This window comes from Lacerta agilis, chromosome 3 (genome assembly GCF_009819535.1).
Source record: "Lacerta agilis isolate rLacAgi1 chromosome 3, rLacAgi1.pri, whole genome shotgun sequence".
NCBI classification, from domain to species: Eukaryota; Metazoa; Chordata; class Lepidosauria; order Squamata; family Lacertidae; genus Lacerta; species Lacerta agilis.
The window spans coordinates 103236281-103259112 of record NC_046314.1 but is presented as its reverse complement, the minus strand read 5'-3'; the positions used below and the strand labels follow the sequence as shown (position 1 = coordinate 103259112).

The following is a 22832-nucleotide window of genomic DNA, read 5'->3' as shown; positions in this document are numbered from 1 at the left end:
GTGGTACTCAGATACTCTTAACTGTGGTTGATCTTTATAGGACAACACTACACGGAGCAAAATTAAAATGCAGCAGGCTCACAGACCTAAGTTTTTACATATACAAGGATAAACACTTATAGGATATGTAAGGCATTTTTATTTATTTTTTATGAACAGATCTCTTGAATGCCAAAAAGTAACAGCCACTATTAATTTTCACTTTAAATGCAATCTGAATACCATTGCAGACATAGCATACAAAGCTGACCTACAGACATGATTAGGTACACACATAGGCCCATAAGATTTGCCAGTTTAGGATACCACCACTTCAACCTTAACGCAGCTGGATTGGACTGCCATAGCTTCTCAACCATTTTAGCAAATTATCCATGCCATTAAACAAAAGGCAATACGTTTTAAATATACAAATTATTAGAATTCCATCAAAAACGCAAACCTGTACATAGAAAAACAGAAAGTTTGGTTTCTAAATTGGCCAAATAAGAAATATGACCAACAAGAGAATCTACCATGTTTCAGAAAAAAAGAACCCTTTTTTTAAAGGCACATTTGGCAGCTACTGAAAGTTGCATACACATCTGGCACAAGTCCCCCCCCCCTTTCGCCTGGGTACATTACTGTTTTACAAAGGTCTCACTGCTTAATGCACTGTTTTGCTGTTAAAGGCAAAAGGGGAATTTGCTCACAGTTGACAGAAAAAAAAATGCACTTTAAGGTTTTTTGTTTTAAAGTAACAAAATGAATGGCAAATAAGGCATGAAAATTCATCCCCAAAAAACCCAAGTGCTTTTGGCTTAATACCTTTCATCAGCAATAGGCCTGCATTTACTTTTCATTAGCAGAGAAAAATTATTTAGCTCTTCGGTAAGTATGGTAGTGATCACTGATCAGTTTAAGAGCACAATTTACAGCAGCTGTATGTGAGTTACCTCTTGCACCAGTGCTGGATTGGGCAACATCCAAAGAGGTTGCCTTGTTTATTCCCCCCCCCCTTGTTATTTAAAAACCGGTTTTATATTACAGCAAGCTCCTCCCTTTCAACCACCCAAAATGTAGGGAATAGCATGGATTTAATTTGTGCAATTTTTTTGTACACTGAATAGCAAGCAGGCAAGACACAATGACAAGAAAACATTCAGACAAGCTGACACGTTCCAACAAAAACCATTCAGGAACTTATCCGGCTCCAATCAAAACCACCCCAAACAGCTCCATCTACACTGAACACTGGTAACCTTCAATAGATGTTGCTAGTCTCGAAGTGCCACCTACCACTTTCATAGCACTGAGGCCAATTTTTATTTGGAGTCATGGTGGAACAAAAGAATGCTTTCTTGAATTTCTTAGGAGACTACTTCCCTCTTCTTATTATTATTATTAAAAACAGACACCCAAAAATTCTCCATGCGTCCCTGCACAGGTGATAAATTCTGCATCTCGCCCTACAGAGTGGCTTTTCAGGGAATGGAGGGAGCGCCTGCAGTAGTATGAGAGGTGATGGTTAAAAACCCCAGATTTGCATACAGATTTGGATCTCAGTCAATTTTAAATGTAACACAGAAGACTAATTTGCAAACCTACTCAATTCTAAGGTAGAGTTTAAAATGGAAAAACAAACCCATGAGTTAAATTTGAGCAACAATGGCCTGACTTACAGGGGCATGTGTGTATGACAGCAAGCAGCAGCAAGACACGGCAAAATGAAAAAATCCCACTGCAGCATGGCAAGGTCAAAACATGGGCATCAACTGCCTGCTTACAGGCTCTCAAGATTTCCCTCCCACTTTATTAACAGAGAGTGAAAAGGCAGTTTACTATCAACCTCTAATAGCAAATTTGCTAGAGAAACAAGTTTTTATTTCCAAGTCTGGATGACCTGTATGTCAACCACTTGGTTCTATATAACCACTTGGATACCTCTCCATTCTTCCTGATGTTCAGTTATGTACCTTTTTTATGAGGTTTATACTCCTATACAAACAGATATTGATCCTATGAAAAATAGTGTTTTAGATTGTCTGGTGAAGCATTCTAGTAAGTCAGAACTCTGCATACACAAATATTTGACCCAAAAAAGTTTATTTCCTTTCCTACTTTGTGACTTTCCAAACTCTTGATTGAGGTACTAAAATTATACAAAGTAGCTTTTTTATGGGGAATATTCTAGCAACTCATGTGGATGGATTTTGAATTATGCAGTGAAGTTTACTTCTGAAAAAGCTCGCCACTTCTTGTAGAACATCAAAAAGTGGGATAGTTCAGTTGGTAAAAGAATGAGACTCTTAATCTCAGGGTTTGTGGGTTTGAGCCCCACATTGGGCATTGCAGGGGGTTCGCCCAGATCACCCTCATGGTCCCTTCCAACTCTAAAATTCTATGATCTACATAATGGATGTTTTGGGTGAGCACAAAGTAATTTTAATCAAAACAACATTTTCAGTGCTTAAAAACAAAGCATATTTAACACAATGAAAGTTGATTGTATTAAACAAGAGGCCCAAATAACTACACACCCTTTGCACATGCACAACATCCGCTTCAGGGGATTTGGGAAAATTTTGCACACACAGATTTAATATGTGCACTTTTTATAAGTTCTGCTGACCGAAATATTTTACTTCAGCTACCATAAGAGACCATGAAGCTGACAGACAGCATCAATGGGAAAAATGGCTTAGTTTCTCAGTTGCTTAAGCCGATTCTTTTGTCATCTTGGATTAAGTATTTTATTTATTTAAACTGTTTGTAAACTGCTTAATTATCAAAGTATCTGGGTTGTATCAAGCATGATAATCTTAGCAACTACGGGGCTGCTGGAAATATTAAGTGAACATCATTTTTCCACTCAAAACAAGAATAAGACAGATCTGTACAAAACATTGCTGCTTGCAAATGCTAAATGGATTTATCAAACTATAATCCCACCCACTTTTTTTCTGGAGTGGATTGATTAGGGAACTTTCACTCTGTAGGCAGAGCCTGGAGAAATGACATTAGAGTGTTTTTCTTAGTTGGCTCAAGTGGGCGTAATATCATCTGCTGTATTTTAAAGTTCTCATGGACAGGAGCATTACCACTACCTTTAGTGTTACAAGAAAAAAAAAAGTATTTAAGTAGGGAGCAGTTTCTCAACTTTCCCTTAGCAAGTTCAGTCATTTTAAAGTATCTCTAACCCTCAGCTGGGCTCAACTTAACACTTGTCACAGGCTAGCATTATACAAATCTTTATCTCAGAATGCCCTTTTGTTTCTGCATATCGTACATGTTAAGAAGGATCCATTTAATGCAGGTTAAATGAATGTTTTCCTGAAATGCAAAGACCACACTACATAATGCTGTAGAAGTGTCTTAGAACAGTAGGCTTTCATGGTGATACAGTCCTCTACCATCACTGTCCCAGTGACATGGCTTTCTAGATTACCGAAATGTATTTTGGTTTTGCCAAGGAGAAAACATCCTATAAGAGTCTTAGCAACTAAGCATACAATACTGCACCATTCACAAGTCCTAGTGTAGTAGAAATTATTAAAATATCTTAAATAAGTGGCATGCATTACTATCACAGTACTAGAATCAGAAGCGCAATTCACAGGTCTATGGATAATCCAAGGCAAAATATTCATGTAGATTAGTTTCTTTCAAACATTTCTGACACTGTCAAGATCAGTTTCAAGGTTTAAGAAGTTAAACAGAGTTTGGAATTCTGAACTGTATTATATGCTTGAGATCCATATTAAGCACACAGATGTTCACTTCCAAGTCACCCCTAACACACTTTTATTTCACATGCCAAACCTTGGATTTCTTCTAAAAAATTTCTTTATAGGCTAAAACAATGAGCAAGAAAGAGAGGTGTGTGCCGCAGCATGTGTCTCCTCCTCAGTGCTTTAAACTGAAATGTACATTTAGAAATGCAATAATTTAATATATGTCAGCCAGACAAAATATCTGTATCTTTATTTCAATTAAATTAAAAACAATTTGCAAGTATATTTATGCAACATTCACTATATACATATGATTTATTTATGCAACTACAAGGCAATTCTAAGGGTGCTGATTATTCATCTACCTACTGCTAGTTAAAACATGGTGATAACTAGGGAATATGGCCAGTGGATTACCTTTTGCATTTTCATGGCATAGTCTCAAAGATGTTGCACTACCAGCCATTAAGTGGGTTATCAGTAAACCTTAAAATGAAGACCTAACCTAGTCTAGATTTAACAGTCTTCTAAACGGAGAAACAGATTCAACTCTGACAATAGCATTGTTTTGCAGTTTGCATCATTGGTGTCATTAATATAAGACTTAAATCTCGTTTGTTTAAAGGCGGTTAAAAGTTAGGCATTCTGTTTACTGGCAAAAAAATCTTTTTGAACTGGCACCATAATATTCATAAAGGAGGAGGAAAGTACCTCTTTGGTGAAGCCTAGGTACCCATGTTATTACTAGTAACAGTTTGTAAACAGGACTGCAGTACGGTGCTATGTCTTAGCTCTATGTTGGTTCAGTTCAGTACCACAGATCTTCCTCACAGTCCAGTTCATGATTTGAAAGCAGGGAATAAAACAAAAGAAAATTAAGAAGACTATCAAGTTCCCTGTTTGAGATTCTTTTTTTAAAAAGTGCATAATATTTTTACTCCAAGAACTTGCATCATGGTGGACAGATGAATACAGGACTATGCATTTTATCCCTCACAGGACGTTACACAAAACACGATGTCTGCTTATTGGCCCAAAGAGATCTGCAAATCTGATTTCTGGTACATTCAGGTGTCCACTGACTTTAGAACAGGACCCTGCATACTATACTAACAAACAGCAACAGTTTATTCATGGTAAGGGGCCCGTTATTAAGATTCTTTCTTCTTCTTTTTGTACACCAAATATCAAACGTAGAGTCTTTAGTGTTAGGAGCAACACAGCTCAACTCCTTGGTGCCCACAAGGTACAGTGCATCTATTGCCAGCAACAGACATGGCACCAGGGAAAGCATTCTCTCTCGAGCACAAGGGAGAATTCAGGTGGAGTGGGCATTCTCCAGCAAAGGGGGTCCATCACGATGCATCAATGGATGCGTGGGCTCCCTTTTGTAAGTTTTTGGAGGAAGCTTTGGGATATGTTGAGAAGTGCTTTGCCGAGGAGGAACAGGTGGCCCAGCAACAGAATGGAGGTCCGTATCTTGGGGTATCAAAGGAGGTGATGGCAAATGCCTCCGGACAACGTGAGGAGAAGGTGTCTGAGGGGGAGGCGGAGTAAATGGAGACGGACTGTTGGGAAAGAAAGTGTTGCCAAGTTCACTTTTTCTGCCTAAGGGTGGTGGTTGGAGATGGAGAGGTGAACTAGAGAAAACATCAGGAGTTCGTACAGGTTCTCGAGGTGGCAATACAGGTGGGCTTTCTGGGGGGTCAGAGATGGAGGTCCTGTCTGGCACTGAGTATCTCGGTGAGTAGATTTTTGATGTCGGCTGCCGAGGAGGGATTGCTGGTGGGCTGTCCAGATGTGCAGAAGAAATCTGAAATATAAAGATTTGTTAGTACATAATTCAAGGACCTCAGTGTTGCACTGGGGAACAAATATGCCAAGACGGTACCTCGCAAAAGAGGGTGAAGACATTTTCGACTAATTCCACCTGCAGAGGTGAGTGGGAGAGTTACCCAATACAGGTTGTTCTCTTTCAGAGTAGAAAGAACCCACACAGCAAGTCTAATATGAATTATCTTCAAAGAATTAGAGAAAGCCCAAAACAGGAATGGCCAATCCTTGGGTTGTGAACATAATCTACTACCCAAAAGATCCCACCAATTTTGGTAGCAGCAGCAAAAAGTAAAAGTTGGGTGTGCAAAGCGCAGTGCTCTGATGGAGGAGACAACTGCTCACCCCTTCAAATTTGTCTCTGGAATGATCATTTGAGCAACGGGGACAATGACACCTAGTCCTCAGCTGATTGGCATGGAAGAGAAGTAGCTAGGTGCCTGCCTACTTGCCTGTGAGAGTATGCACAAGAGAGTGTGGGATGGCCACATACACTGCTGGCATGTGGCCCCTAGAGGATGAATGTGGCCTTCTGGCCCAAATATAATAATAATAATAATAATAATAATAATAATAATAATAATAATAATAATAATAATAATAATTTATTTATACCCTGCCCATCTGGCTGGGTTTCCCCAGCCAATCTGGGCGGCTTCCAACAGAATGTTAAAATACAATAATCTATTAAACGTTAAAAGCGTCCCTAAACAGGGCTGCTTTCAGATGTCTTCTAAAAGTCTGGTAGTTGTTTTTATCTTTGACATCTGGTGGGAGGGTGTTCCACAGGGTTTAGCTACCCCTGCTCTAAAGGCTTTCATTTCATCTTACTTCTAGGAGTGCTCCTACAACAAGAATCCAATAGAAGACAAAAGCTGGATGCCCATATAAAGCAGAAGGTGTGTGTGTGAGGGGGGAGGGGGAAATAGGAGAGGGTTGTCAGACTCTTCTCTATTGCCCACAACTCTTCCAGAAGCAAATGATGGGAAGAGGAAACGGAATCAGGCTGGATAGGTTGGAGATCCAGCACAGGAGATGGGAGCCCTTTAATGGATCAAGACAAAGAGTTGCACTAAAGGTGTTCCCAGGTGCAAAAACTTATAAGCACAGGAACAAATAGGGTCACCAGTGGCAACCAGGTATTTAATTCCAGATGAACAGCAGTGAAAGTCTTTATTTTTACTACAGTCATTAATTGTTCCCCCTCCCTTCCTCTTAAAAAAATGGTTATGAGTTTGGATGGGACCCAGACTAGTTCTCCCATTGTTTGTTGTTGTTGTTGTTCAGTCGTTCAGTCGTGTCCGACTCTTCGTGACCCCATGGACCAGAGCACGCCAGGCACGCCTATCATTCACTGCCTCCCGCAGTTTGGCCAAACTCATGTTAGTAGCTTCGAGAATACTGTCCAACCATCTCATCCTTTGTCGTCCCCTTCTCCTTGTGCCCTCCATCTTTCCCAACATCAGGGTCTTTTCCAGGGAGTCTTCTCTTCTCATGAGGTGGCCAAAGTACTGGAGCCTCAACTTCAGGATCTGTCCTTCTAGTGAGCACTCAGGGCCGATTTCCTTGAGAATGGATAGGTTTGATCTTCTTGCAGTCCATGGGACTCTCAAGAGTCTCCTCCAGCACCATAATTCAAAAGCATCAATTCTTCGGCGATCAGCCTTCTTGATGGTCCAGCTCTCACTTCCGTACATTACTACTGGGAAAACCATAGCTTTAACTATACGGACCTTTGTTGGCAAGGTGATGTCTTTGCTTTTTAAGATGCTGTCTAGGTTTGTCATTGCTTTTCTCCCAAGAAGCAGGCGTCTTCTAATTTCGTGACTGCTGTCACCATCTGCAGTGATCATGGAACCCAAGAAAGTGAAATCTCTCACTGCCTCCATTTCTTCCCCTTCTATTTGCCAGGAGGTGATGGGACCAGTGGCCATGATCTTAGTTTTTTTGATGTTGAGCTTCAGACCATATTTTGCGCTTTCCTCTTTCACCCTCATTAAAAGGTTCTTCAATTCCTCCTCACTTTCTGCCATCAAGGTTGTGTCATCAGCATATCTGAGGTTGTTGATATTTTTTCCGGCAATCTTAATTCCGATTTGGGATTCATCCAGCCCAGCCTTTCGCATGATGAATTCTGCATATAAGTTAAATAAGCAGGGAGACAATATACAGCCTTGTCGTACTCCTTTCCCAATTTTGAACCAATCAGTTATTCCATATCCAGTTCTAACTGTAGCTTCTTGTCCCAAATAGAGATTTCTCAGGAGACAGATGAGGTGATCCGGCACTCCCATTTCTTTAAGAACTTTCCATAGTTTGCTGTGGTCGACACAGTCAAATGCTTTTGCGTAGTCAATGAAGCAGAAGTAGATGTTTTTCTGGAACTCTCTAGCTTTCTCCATAATCCAGCGCATGTTTGCAATTTGGTCTCTGGTTCCTCTGCCCCTTCGAAATCCAGCTTGCACTTCTGGGAGTTCTCGGTCCACGTACTGCTTAAGCCTGCCTTGTAGAATTTTAAGCATAACCTTGCTAGAGTGTGAAATGAGTGCAATTGTGCGGTAGTTAGAGCATTCTTTGGCACTGCCCTTCTTTGGGATTGGGATGTAAACTGATCTTCTCCAATCCTCTGGCCACTGCTGAGTTTCCCATTGTTTAAACTTTCTTAAAGCTGCTAGTTGTGAGTACAGCAGCAGGATCCCTACCTTTTTCAAGCAGCCACTTAAAACTGAAACTGTAGGAACCAGAGCCCCAGGAGCTCCGGGAGGTGGGAGTGGGTATGGAAACACTGAAACAGCTTTAAATAGCCCATTCATGCTGTGCCTTTACATTAAAATTAAAATAAGCCAAACTTTTATCATTATAGATCATAGGTGGAGCATAAAACCCCAGAATGTTTTCCCCACAGTGAATGTTAATTTTTGCTGTCACCTTGCATAAGAATTAAATGAAACTAGGTTGTGAATTTGAAGCTCCATGCATTTATTTTAAAAGGGGGAATGAACCGTTTCCTCTGTAGGGAGACACACACACTAGTGGTCTTTTGTCTTTAAAGGCTGTGGGGGTGGCAGTGACAGCAGGCTCTCCCTCTCTACTGTATTTTCATCTCACTGTTTCTGCAGAGAAAAATGCGGTGAAATTACCTTTGAAGGAGAAGATTCAGCAGGAGCAGATTCTGGACGTCTCCGGGGAGGAATAGGAGGGGGAATGGTAATTTCATCTGAGCTTTTTGGAAAACTTATGGAAGACACAGAAGCTGACCCTGAAAGCGTATGAAAAATTCTATTATCCATCTCATTTGAATTTTTCTACTTTTCTAGTACTTTAACAGTAAATTCTAAACACACAAAGTACAATACAGCATATAAAATGTATACCTCTTATCTATAAGCCTTCTCCTGCTAAGTTCTTGAGGAATCAGGATTTCTTTTCACAAACAAAACAAAGCAGCTTAAGCCAAAGAGCTGCCAATAGTTGTGGTATTCTTAGTATTGTATCTTATGTTTTAATATGCCCTTGGACCATGGATTGATAAAGGCCAGGAAAGAAACAAAAATAATTGTCCCTGTTACTAGCATCTTGCCAAGCCCTAATCATGTACAAACAGCAAACATTCACTTAAAATGGTACATCTCAGTCTTCCCTTTTCTATCATGGTTTGAATTCAATCAAATTTAAGAAAACCGTTTTCAAAATACAAGCATCAACTCCTATTTCCTGTGGTTTGGCACATAACAGCAGTATCAGAAAACATGCCCACATGCGACACAAGCCAAACTACTTAAAAAGAATAGCCTAATCCTAGCTAGAGCACCTACTTGAATGAAAAGGGGTGGAGGGATCAGAGTCAAAGACATCTGTGGTGCTGGAAGTCGCTGATGGTGGAGGTGGGGTGAGCGGTGTTCTTGGAGAGTTTGGTGCAGAAGCAGCACTTTCTGTTTCACTCTCAGGTACACGACTGTAACTGATTTTTCTTGGCTCCTGTTGCAGAGGTGTAGGGTGTCTCATGGTGCCTGGTCTTGGGTTTGATGGACGAACACCCGGAGATTTGAGAGGATAGGTGTACTTTTTGGGCTGTGTAGAAAACAAAAAACACTGTTTATATGAAAAACACTGAGTTAATGTGATAGTTTTTACTGTAAAATTACTTACTTTTTTTTCTTTTAAAAAGTTTGTGCAGCTCCAACTGTATTTTATAGCACACATTAACTGAGAATAAAATCTAAATACTCACAAATCTTGGGGGTGGCTTGACGTTACGTGGCTCTATTTCTAGAGACTTGTTGAACAGATAATCTGCAAACTCTTTTTCCATGCTATTTCCCATTGGATTCAGATTTTCAAAAAATTTCTGAAACCCAAAATAGAAGGATTAACACAGAATTGACAGATCTGTTGAACAGCAAAACCAGATTAAAACCAACTATTATTTGAAGAGGACGTGCTCTAGAAATTGATAATTGAGAAATAAAAGGACTGTAGAGTTGGGAGCCAGTCTAAGGGCTGAAAATAAATTCAGGCGTAATAAAATCAGCACAATACCCTGGTCAGCAAAGGAACTTCAACCTACAGTATAAGCATTTCCTCATGGCCACTAAAAGGAAGCTGAACCTGGAAGAGCAAAAAATCCTACTTACTCTGATATCAGCTTCTCCTCTTAGGCAGTATGGCTGGTTTTGGTACTGTTGGATCTCCCCTGTTATCTCAGCCACCTTCCTCCGCTTACTGAAATTGATAAGTTCTTTCCCATGTCGTTTGAGAAATTCAGGATTGCCTTCTTCCGTTTTCAAGATGTTTGTTAAATAAATTCCTACAATTAACGTCCAAAAAAATTGCAGCTATAAAAAGGTTATGGTCTTTCAATGGAAAACTAGAATTAAGGTTAGAGCTACAAAGACTTTGGGAAGGTTGAATTATGCACTTAAAAAATTTCTGAAGATCCAACAAAGGGATTCCTGATCTCCTCTCCTCCAAGCATATGTGCCTGCTGACCTTGCTGCTGCTACTTATCTGGGGTGAAACAAAGTTTGGGCTTCGTCTCAACACATGGTTAACTAACTTTGGATGGTGGCCAAAGGGCACTGCCCACTTAATGCCTGTTTGTGACCAAGCCATTCTAATGGCAAGCTACACCTTTTGTCACCTGCCTCTCTACCCACCTCCACATCCCCCTTCAAAACTCCACAGTGCCCCCTAACCCTTTCCTCAGTTTTTTGTTACTAGTTCCAGACTCATGGCATGCACCCACCCAGCCTCTTTGAATCTCATCCTTGTTTTTTGCCTGCCGTTCTACTAGCTCTTCATCTGAAAGGCTCTCACTCAATAATAATTTTTAAAAGACAGCCTATCCCAGGCTTAATATGCAACAGACCTAACACAGAATGAAAAAGGAGGAGGGGATGGAGCGGGTGAAGCAGGTACCAGGACAGGTTACAGTGTTCTTATAACAACTAGCTGGGGCTTAAACTGTTCAGGGAAAGGAGGATGAAATGGCCCTGCTTCCCTTCTCTCTCTCTGCTCTGCAGCCTGATAAAATGGCTGCTGCTAGGTAAGTGCTGAAGGAGAGAAAGGCTGAAAGACTGGAGGTCTCTCAGTAGAGCCAATGGAGTAACCCTACTTCCCTTCTTTCCCCTTACCTTCAAAGGCCTCTAAGTTCCTTCTCTCTCCATTCTTATATCCTTTTTTGTATCTATCCATGACTTTCACTCCTCCAGCTCCATCACCCTTCACTGACTTCTAGACCATTTGTGATGTTACCTGCTTTCCTTCTTCTTCAAAACCCACAATTTCCATGAAGGCTTTGGTACCACCCCATAATCCCCATGCCCTATCACCAAGGCTAAGTGTACGCAACTGAAACAGTACTATATTCTTTTTTACTACCTTCCATTGCACCCCTTTGGTGTGTCAAATTTCAGATTATAAACTCCTTGGGGCAGGGCAATCCAACTCCTTGGGGTGTTCTTGCAATCCAAAGCATAATGTGTACTAATGCCATTATGTAAATAAATAATACAGTACAGGTTTGTAAACAACCACTTTCCTGTCTGCCTGCAGAGTATATACATTACCTACATGCAACTAGGCAGCTATTTTCTAAAAACCTGATCCTTTTAATCTTAAAAATAGGAATGCTCACAAGATAGGTTGGTAAAAAATGTGAGTGAGAAACTTTATAGATTATTATCATTAATATTAAAATTTCTATACTGACCTTCACCCAAAGATCACAGGGGTAGTTTACAATATAAAAACAAAAAACACATACCATAATAACAAACCAAAACAATTATACCCCCTGCCCATTTAAAAGGCCATAGATTGTTTAATTAGCCAAAGATTTGGAATAAGGCTTGTCTGGCACCTAAAAATATGTAACAAATGCATCAGGCGAGCCTCCCTGGCTTATTAACATAGCAGATCTAGTATTCTATATTCAAGGGTTCTATATTTAGTATTTCCTCACCACTACTGGAGAAGGGAAAAGGAAAGGAGAAGGCACACAGGCACAATGTCTGTTCTGTTTAAAACACCATGGTTTATTAGACAGAGATCATTATATCTGAATCAGCCTAATGTCAAAGCAGTCAGAAAGTATCTTTATCAAGTAGAGTATAGCACAGAGCTATAAAAAAAAAGCACAGAGTAAATTGGAGCACTTTATCTGATCTCCATCCTTTGATATTTCCCTGGTTCATAGCTGTCAACTTTTCCCTTTTCTTGTGAGGAATCCTATTTGAAATAAGGGAATTTCCCTTAAAAAAGGGAAATGTTGACAGCTATGCCCTGGTTAAGCCTGAACCACAAAGTACACTTCACAAACACTTAGTGTTTCTAAATGAGTTAAAAACTAATTTGTATTAGTACCCAATACATGAAGATAGCTGAAAAATCAGGTCAAGGGTTCTAACTAAAATGTAGTGAAATTGTGGATTTGATATTGAACAGGGGGGAAAGCTTTTGAAGCTGAAATACTGATTCTTTGAAATGTCTGGCTATTCCAAACAATATAGCAAGCTCCACTAATCTATTTAAGAAATGGCTTCTTAATAGTTCTGTGGCTTATCAATATTTGTGATTTTATATTCTTCAAGAATAAATCTTACTTACCAAAGAAAGGCACACATGGAGGATTAATAGACCTGAGTTTTGCCAAGTATTTCTTATGATGGTCTTCACTCAGTTCATGAGCTTCTTCAAAAATCTTTTTCTGGCGGCTTGGGATTTGCTGAAGATGCATAAAGAAAGCTGAGACATGGACAACTATAAACCACGTTATCAGTGATCTCAAATTAAGCGGCCAGTCAAAATATGTAGATTCACTTGCAGGGTTCACTCACCCCTTACATACTGAAGTGCTTTCCATATCAAAAAATGGGTTATACGGTATTATGTGTGGCACTGGGAAATGCCCCTTGATTTTTTGCTCTAGTTTTTAATTGCTCAGCTTCAGCTCCACTTTCTTGTGGAGAGAAGAGGCACTACTTCTTAACAAAATGCTTTTCCACCATAGAGATAATCTCAGTGTAGGGAATATATGCAGTCTGCAAATGGGGACATGATGCAGAGGAACTTTTGGCAAAATAAAGAACATGCCACAGTGGCTTCTTACCCTTGTATATGGGACAAAATAAACATTTGCACTGCATTTTGTAAGTGTTTAATGTAACCCTGGGATTATCTCTCTGTAAAGAAAAATGTGCCCAACAACCTTCCCAGTGCTCATGCTGAAGACTGAAGAAAAAGAAAAAAGTGGTTTTGGTTTAAATGTTTTTGATTTTTTTCAATGATACTTTATTGAGCAACAGTTAAAATGATTACAGTTTCTAAATCTACATGTGACTTACCTCAAAGGTATGATCTAGTCTGTAAATAGGTGCAGAGTTCATAGCACTGACAACTTCAAGAACACCATTAAAATTGTTTAGCTCTTGGAAAACTTGCAAGATCTCAATTATCCGGCATACTACAATTACTCTTTCCTCTAGGTTTTCTGTTTCTATGATGCATCTAAATGTACAAAAAGATGTACTTATCAGTACAAGAATGTTAAAAAGCACCAATTTAATATAATTTTATTTTGACAAGTGTGACTTAATACAGGGGTTTCCAAACAGCTGATATAATTACTGGAGCCAACTTCTTTTCTGAATCCAAATGGTAGAACATTAGACGTTAAACTTGCACACCAGTAGGAAAGTAAAAGTCTGCCTTCAGAAGAGCCCACCTCTTGTTTCTGCATGATCAGGGCACACACCTCTTGATAGGAATGAAACAGTCTGGAGAAGTAAAACTCATACAGAGCTGCAACGGGCCATCCGCTCCTACGGAGGGAATTCTACTACATGATAAACAGGAATGACTAAATGATCTTATCATGCTTGATGGAGAGATGCAGCCAAATTATTGGCCTGAGAGGGAGCTGAGGCAGCAAGACTAGAGAAGTGAATCATGAGACATGCAATAGACAGGTTCCTCCATCCACAGCTCCACTAAACTCAGACGAGCCTTTAATTATTTAATTTCTCAAAACACAATTTGAGGATTACTAACTCAGCCTAAAACCAGTGCATAGTTGAAAGAATATATTGTCTTTCAATTCTTAGACTTCAAACAACTGAGTTCAGGAATTATTGTTCTTGCTACAATTATTTCCTTCTATGAAGCTCCAATATTTTGCCAAGTTGCAGCTCAGGAATGATGTTGCATGCCAAGGTCCCATGACCCAGAGTTCACTAGTGGATAATAAACACATGGACAAGTGGATTTGGTTTAGGGGTTTGAATAGGCCACAACTTTATTGGTTACAAATGTGTGCGGTTTGGCTTAGGCATTGGGTGAAGCCAGACTGTATCTCGACTCCCGCCCATCTGCAGGCAGTCAAACAAAGGGTAAACCGCCAATATGGGGAGCCCTATGACTTACATCAAATAGGGGCACCCTGAGGGATCCCTGTTGGGGTTATGGCATGGTCCAAGCCCACATCTGGGCATCAGACAGAATCCACACCCCCAGATCCCTTTAACAAGATACCCTTAATAAGGAGGGGCAGACAGAAGCTACAAACACCCCTCCATCCAAACAAAGGTTTACCCAATGCCTTTGGCTGGGCTTTTTTGTCATTCTAACAAGACTCTGACCTCGGGTCTCAGACTAGTTCTGTATGGACCTGGATGTTAATATCAATATTTAGAAGATCTTAGTCAAAACACTCAAACAACTTACTTTTCAAACCACAAAGTAAGATTTGTGGTATGTCGTATCATCTTGAGCAGGTTAGGAGAATTGATTTCCTTATCTTCTTTTGTCCATACACTTCCAACCAGCTCTGATGGCTGCACAGCTCTACAAATTGACAATAAATATAAATTACAGAGAAAAGGCTATCATTTTATGGTCAATTAAGCTACTACTTACATCTAGATTATTACAAATAACCAATAATTCTGAAATCAGAAAAAACACATTGACTGCATTTTTTTTGTTTGCTTTGCAGAATGCCACTGTTCTACCATCTACTTTTAACAAAACAAAATATAAAATCAAAAAATCATTCCAGTAGCACCTTAGAGACCAACTAAGTTTGTTCTTGATATGAGCTTTCGTGTGCATGCACACTTCTTCAGATACATGCATGCACACGAAAGCTCATACCAAGAACAAACTCTAAGGTACTACTGGAAGGATTTTTTGATTTTATATTTTGTTTTGACTATGGCAGACCAACACGGCTACCTACCTATAACTGGTACTTTTAACAAGCAATTCTCTCCATCTCCAGTTAAATACTATATCTGAGGATGAGGTTCTGGAAACTTATAGCTTACAAACCTTGCTTTCATAACACATTTTTTAACAATGAGCTCCAAAATGCCAACATATGAAAATAAATTATCACTTTACTACCAATATCAAATTCACTTTAATATATACTAGAATCACAATTTGGAACATTGTTCCCCAAATGCAATATGAATAGCTTTGCTAGTAAGAACTGAATGCAGAAATGACCAGGACTGAACACTACATTGCTTGCATATTATGATGTAGAAGAGAACAATATTGTTTTCAGAGCTACCTGTAAAGTTCAGATTCAAGTAATGTGAGCTGTCGAGCAATTTCTATTGGATGCAATGTGAGCAGGTCAAATGTTTCAATGTGTCCTGGTTTGCTAATATGCCACTCAATTGGAGGTGGTGAGCTTTCAAAAGTAATATTGTGACTTGGCCCAATTGCTTGTGCTTGCTTTTTCCTATGGATTATCTTTGTAATTGACTCAACCCATTTCTTCATAGCTTTACCTGAGAAGTAAAAAGAAAAAAGAAAAAAAATACATTCTAGCATTTGAATAATAACAAAGTTACCTAGTAGCTAGAAACGTTCCAATAATGAAAATGCTCAGTTTACCTAATGGGAGAACAGTGGAAGACAATGTGAGAAATTCAGAAAACGAAACCAGAGCCATCTGGTCTAGCACCAACAGCCAGATGCAACCAGGGAACTCACAAATAAGGCATGATGGAGACAGTCATCCTCTTTGTTCCCAACATTTAGTGAGGAGGCCCCAGACGCAGACCTACATTTTAAAATGCCTAATTCTTTTGCTTAAACCTAGCTAAACTAGCGATCATCATGTCTTGTGGTAATGTGTCGTATGTCGCTACCAGAGATTACCAGCTTGTCCCCAATCCCCGCCCCCCAACCACACACTATCACCTTGGCTCTAGCTAGAAGAGACTGAGAGAAGACAAGATAGCTATCTTCAAATATCTGAAGGGCTGTTCCAAGGAAGATGGAGCAAGCTTGTTTTCTCCTGCTATGGAGGGTAGGACACAAACTACTGTAATGGTTTCCAGTTACAAGAAAGGAAATTCTTAGTAAACATCAGAAAACTTTCTGACAGTAAAAGCTGTTGGACAGTGGAATGGACTCCCTCAGAAGGTAGTGGACTCTCCTTCATTGGAGGTTTCTAAGCAGATGTTGGATGGGATGGCCATCTGTCATGGATACTTTAGTTGAGATTCCTACATTGCAGGGGATTGGATTAGATAACCCCAGGGTCCCTTTCAACTACAATTCTATTGACAGGGAAAGCGAGTGTCCTGGCCCTCTGTACCAAGACACCCACCTACAGCCAAGCATCTAACTGTCCAGAATAGCCCAGACAACCATCCTACCCTTTTCTGTACCTGGAAATCTTCCTTCCAGTTGCTACCATAGTCTTGAACAGAAACTGGAGGGAAATTATTTATTGAGTCCTAAAATCAGTGTGACTTTGAAATCAGTCTTGCTGGCACATGCTCAGCATGAATGACTCTTGGATCTCCTGGCTCAGGGTGCCCATCTGTGTATCTCATTAGTGACCTTTGCCCTGTAAAGCCCAACTGGCAAACTGAAACATCACACTTTAATAAAATAGGTACAAAAGAAAAAGAAGCAGATTGTGATGGATCTTTGCAATAATCAAATCAAATACCTCTGACAGTGCCAATGAATTCTTCCAACCGTTGCAGTAGATCTACATCTCTCTCAAAATCATAGAAGTGATGCTCCACCCAGTGCCGGCATACATTTAGAACTCTACAACATTAACAGAGATTATACAATATTTGAGGACAAGGTTTATACGATATATTTTTGACAAAGTCTATTAGAGCTGTAGGGCTGGTTTCATTTTACAGCATATATACTGTCCTGACTCCCTGAAGAAGTGTCATACAGCTGTCAGGATCCATGCCAAAACTCCTGTCTGACTTGCTGGGCCTCAAAAAGGAGGACTAGAACACCGAGTTCCCCCAGTCTCCAGTCCAAGCTCTGGTAGCTGGGTAATAAGTGAATGTGTGCAGTGGTAGCATACGTAGCCAGAGCAAAAGGTCAGGTTCATTCACAATTTATGTCTATGGTAATTCTCAAGTTCTATTACCAATTAACATTTACTGTGCACTTAAAAATGTTAAAAAGTATGTCTCTCAAGGATGAATTCTATCTCCCTCTAGATTGTAATGGCTCATGCATCATCTAGTGGAATTAAAATGGTGAATAAACAGTACAGAATGTGAGACACAATATTAGTTAGGTGATATAATGTTCTGGAAAAGGTTAAAAGTATCACTGAATTAAGATCTGTAATGAAGAAAATATATAAGTAACAGTACTATCAAGTGAAACACAAGGTAGATGAAGTGCCATTTCTGAAATATTTTCAGATAAGGAATATCATAACTACATTAATAAAGGTAGCACAGTTCATTAAGAAATTACACAAATTTTGAGGCATACATTTCAAATAAAGATCAGTCATGTGGAACTCTGGATCAGAAGTGGCTTTTTGAAAGTGCAGTGGTGGGAAGGTTGAAAAGCTCTGGTGTATGCATAGAACATTGTATAGTCCTTTGGATCCCACCCACTGATTTTAAAAACTGGGATCTATATCTAAATAAGACGCAGTTTACACACTTAAGATTACTTACCGCAGCTGTACAGGTTGTATATATTCCTTCCTAAATCTTTTTAGCTCTGCACTAAGAGGTTGATCTCCATTCTCCATAGCTATGCGGTCTGCTTCCGTTGGTTCAGGTTCTGGAATTTCAAATCTAATGTGGGATGGTAATGTAAAAAGTAGGTTACTAAACAGGTACTGTATTTAACATTTGCAATGAACAATAAGGAATAGGACTAAAGTTCTTAAATTTTATTTAGGAAAGTTCCATTCTGGCAGGAAAGGAAAGGGCCACAACCCCTATAAAATTTCAAGCTTTCCAACTGTCACAGGTATAATACCCTTAAGTGTGATTGAATAGAGAATATACTACAGTGGTATCAATCTGAGATTAAATAAATTCAATATAGTTTGGAATAAAATGGAAATCAATTTGCAAAGATGCAGGCACCTGTGGTTTGACTTCACCCCTGGAAGTGCACTCCATTATCTCAAGACACGATGGATGCCAACACAGGCATCTGACTACTTAGAATGACATAACTGAACAGCACTTGTATTTCACACATTAAATACAGGCAACCCTCAATTTACATGTGGGTTACAGTCCGGACCTCCCTGTGTATAACTGAAATTGTGAATATCCGAAGTACCCTGGAGAAGTGAGTCACTCAACAAGCCCCACTGTTGCTTGGGCATAAGCCGGAGGGGGCAGCGGGGCTTGCACAGCTGATGCACTGGGAAGCTTATTCCTTGCACATCAGCTGAGGCAGTCAACAAGACCCGCTGCCCTTCCAGCTCACGTGAGTTAGGGGGCTGCAGGGTTTGCTCAGCTGATGTGATGTTAGGTGGGGAGGTTCTAGGGAGAGTCTCCCCATGAGCTAGGAGGACTCTCCAGGGTGATTCCCATTTCTGGATTCCACTTCTGGGTTCCTGGCACCCCATGTGCACATAGTTACATGCAAATAGAGCACATGTGAATGGGAAGTTGCCTGTACCTCAAATTAAATATGTGTTTAATTTCACACACATTAAAGCAGTCAAGTGCTGTAACTTCATTTATTTAAGTATGCATGTAAAAGCACAGGATGTGGAATTGAAGATTCACACTAAATTGGGAAGAAATTGTTTCCCATGAAATTTGCATTTGGGTTTTTCTTAAATGCAGATCTGTAAAGAAATATGGGTTGGTTCCAGGTTTCCCACGGACAGAGTTCCACTGATGGGACTGCTCTATTACAGGAAGGGAGAGGCGGCAAATTTTAGTCTCCCTTAACTTCTATTGTGGAGGTAGTGGACAATAGCCACGGTGTGCTTAGGGGGAAGAGGGAATAGGCATAAGCGCACCCACACCCACCCACACCCCTTTCCATAGGATAAAAGTGTTATTTAAAAACTCATCTCAGAAGAAGGGAACAAAAATTACAACACAGTACAGTATTTCAGAAAAGTCCTCTTACCGTTCTATCAGGAGACTCAGTAATTCCTGAGGCTTGCAAAAAGATCTATATGTTGTAAGAAATGTTCGAACAAAGTTGGGATCTAGGACAGACAAAATAAATATTTCACTCTAAGTGTTAACTTCAGAAGCCTCAAACCCTGGAGTCTGATGCAGATGTAAGAGATGTCACCTAATCATGGCTGAGGGAATGGGGAAAGGGCATTCATTCTATATGGATTACTGCTCTCTCTGTAGGCGAAAAGGTACTTAGGTAAAGCAACATCTTGCTTCTGGGACTGCGGAGCCAACTGTATTTTACTCAAGGGAGTAGTAGCCAGTGGGGAAGCAGGGTGGTGTTGCGTATCTGGCCTAATAACACTGCATGTCATTGTCAGTTACTGAGAGAGGAACAAGACAGTAAGGAGGTTGATGGGGGTACTGGACTGGTTTTGCCACTGTGCCCACACCACACCAAGCTCCCTGCTGCCTTGTCCCTCCCCCTCTTGGTAGTCAAGCAGTGAGTGTGGCATTGGGAAGCTAGGTGAATGGCCACACCCCCCCCCCCCCCGCCTGGGCCACCCTGCTAGCTGCTACTGCTTGAGAGGTGAAATATGTCCCTAGATTGTGAAGGAAGCTCCAAGCTAGGAAACTACACGTGAGAGAATCAAATAATGCAAACCAAACTCAAACATGAAAACACATCATCTGATGGGTGGTCAAAATGTGCTATCTACCAGAAGAACAGAAGTTTATCAGGAAAGAGTTTTCCCCTTCTTTCTTGTACACAGGAGGGCGTTTAACTTAAGGATGTCAAGCAGCAGTAAATCCCAGGATAAGCGCACCTAAAAGGCTCTGAGCAAATACATTTGGTTAAAGCTGCTCTGGCTGAAGATTTAGCTAGGGACAAACACAAATCTTTATTGTTTTGTGAAAGGCCAAATGTAATCCTATAGCAGTATAACTAAAAGTATGATTTAAACCCATAGTATAACCCACTGAAATATCCAGTACCTTTTACAACAACAAAAATACAGTACTAATAACTACAAAAAAGGGCTCCGGCTTCTTTACAATTATACCAAGAGACAACTCTCCTGAACCAGAAATCATCTCTTTCTCCCTGGCAAGCTTACACTGTTTTTAGCTCTGTTGTTTTCAAATTAGAAGACAAGGATCAAAGTTGAATATTTTAAAGTGTCTACTGCTACCACGTCTATAGTGGTTCGAGACTCTTGAAGGGTTGAATTTAACCATCATGGTTCCTTCAGACTGCAGCAAGAGAAAGTCAAGGCCTACCGCACAGTACATGAAACGACTTGAATGCAGTTACCCTAATTGATGTGTCCTCACATCTTCCTTGATGCACTTGGTGAGAAAGAATGAGGTGCAGGGTGGAAGGTGACCTCCAGCTCTTTGGGTGAGCTTTGTAAAAAGCCTTCCCTGATCAAGAATGGAAAACAGTTTGGGATTTGGGGAGAGGTCCTGTCTACCCAATCCCAGAGATGGGACCTTCCTCGTACTGAATTTCCTCCTACCCACAAGGAGAGAATAAGCCTCATGCACTCCTTTCCCATAGCCCTCAACCTCTCAGACATGAATTCCTCTCACCCTTAATCATGGGGTTCACTGTGCATGCACCAGAATCACTTGGGGTTAATTTGACCTGGGATGTTCTGGAGCATAGAAGTAGAATTTAATGGAAGGAGGTTATCAACCCAAGGCCCATTCTTGATCAGGGCTAAGGACAGCTAATGTAACTTCTATCCCAACATTAGAACAATGTATTTACATACACTATTCAGTATGCACATTTAGTTATAAAACTCATATCTTTCTATCACTTTGTTTGATGTTACTATATAGCAAGTTCAATTTTCCTACTAAATTCTTTTCCTGCAATGACTTCATAGAGCCAAGTAGTTGGTTAAAAATACACACACAGTTAAGTCAGGATGTCTGTCTATGTGATAAATCTCTCCTCAAACAGGCATTTTAAAAAGCTAAAAGAACAACAACATCTAAAAAAATCATAAATAACCATTCCTGAATGCGTTAAGAAAGGAAATGGACACTATGCTGACGCACAAGCATTCAACGTATCAAAGCTCTATAAATAGAACAGCACAACCCTCCAAGAGAAAAAAGTTGCAAGCTCTTTCAAAACTGGAAGGGCCAAATCAGGAAATGGAAATGAACTTTTACCACACACAGAACTGTGAACAGAGGCCAAAAAACCCAAAGGCTTTGGGAAGATGTAAAAATTCTGTCAAATAACCCATACTGAATTTAAATGCCATTTGCTCAACCTGGCCACTTTTGCACAACAAGGAGCTAATGGTCCTGATTCCAACTTCCCATTCATTTACACAAACTAGTTACCAACAAAAAACATCCCAGTATATGGGGTAGAATGGAGAGGGCCAGAGCTTCTCTACCAGGTGAGCCAAGGCAAACCCACCCACCTTCTCCCATTATGATTTTGCAGAACCCAACCTTGTGCAAAAGAACTTCAGCTGACACAACAGGACTTCTTCTCCAACCTGGAGTTCCCTGTGTGTCTCTAAAATCTGCAATGGGGTGTCCTCCAACCCTCCAGAGCAGGTTTTGAGGATACACAGAAGCTGAAATGGGGAAGAGAGAAAGTCTTGTTGCAGGAGCTGAACTCCATTCTGCTTGCCCATGGACAGCATTGGATGCAACTGTTTATTTTTTATTCAATCTATTAGTTGCTTTCTACAAGGAATCTCAAAGCGATTCACAAAAATAGAATTCCAATAATACAAAATACATGTTTATTTTAAAACCAGAAGACCACTAAAAGTGGTGAAAACATAAAAACATAAAACAAACGGCTCCTCCCCTCAACAAAAGCTCGATCAAAGACTTACCCAGTTAAAGTACAAACAGAGCAAGGAATTAGCATTCAAATGCCTAGAAGAGCAATGCCTTTGCCTGGTGCTGGAAAGATATCAATGTCAGCACCAGCTGATTCTACTAGTGAGAGCATTCTACAAATGGGAGGACACCACTGAAAAGCTTTACTATGATCTGTTGAAATGATAATGAATTTATTCTATTTATCGTGCTGATTTGGTAAGAATGAATTTCGGCATTTAATGCTGAGGTCCCCCAACCTATGTATAAGGATATTATTTTTCTCAAAAGTAGTGGCTTTATCTGTTAGAATAGCCAATAGAAACAGCCAGAGAAAAGAAACAGTTGATATGGAAGCACATACACTACTAATTGATGATTTTAAGGAATAATTAGTGATGGAATTAAGATCTTTTAATGACTAATTCAAGCAATTTGAAGAGAATGTGTTTGTTCAGTTAGAAGAGGTGAAAAGAGGTATTGATTCAATATTTAGAACTCTGCAACTCAAAAAATAAGCAAGGGAAACTATCCA

At 40.0% G+C, this 22832-nt stretch overlaps 1 protein-coding gene across 2 annotated transcripts in view; it reads right to left on the bottom strand.

Annotated features, from left to right (window-relative positions):
- Positions 1–3821: 3821 nt before the first annotated feature.
- Positions 3822–22832, bottom strand: part of SOS1 (SOS Ras/Rac guanine nucleotide exchange factor 1) — a 45512-nt gene continuing 26501 nt past the window's right edge. Inside the window, exons 11-22 of one of the 2 annotated variants that reach the window (XM_033145013.1) lie at positions 19443–19524; positions 18014–18136; positions 17020–17123; positions 15622–15844; positions 14769–14888; positions 13391–13553; positions 12654–12771; positions 10181–10353; positions 9778–9894; positions 9362–9617; positions 8687–8805; positions 3822–5526 (exon numbers count right to left, since the gene is read on the bottom strand). In XM_033145013.1, coding sequence (XP_033000904.1) covers positions 5032–5526; positions 8687–8805; positions 9362–9617; positions 9778–9894; positions 10181–10353; positions 12654–12771; positions 13391–13553; positions 14769–14888; positions 15622–15844; positions 17020–17123; positions 18014–18136; positions 19443–19524 — 2093 coding nt within the window. In that variant the 3' untranslated portion in view covers positions 3822–5031. The remainder of the gene's footprint in view (positions 5527–8686; positions 8806–9361; positions 9618–9777; positions 9895–10180; positions 10354–12653; positions 12772–13390; positions 13554–14768; positions 14889–15621; positions 15845–17019; positions 17124–18013; positions 18137–19442; positions 19525–22832) is intronic. The other variant, XM_033145014.1, reaches the window with a different exon arrangement.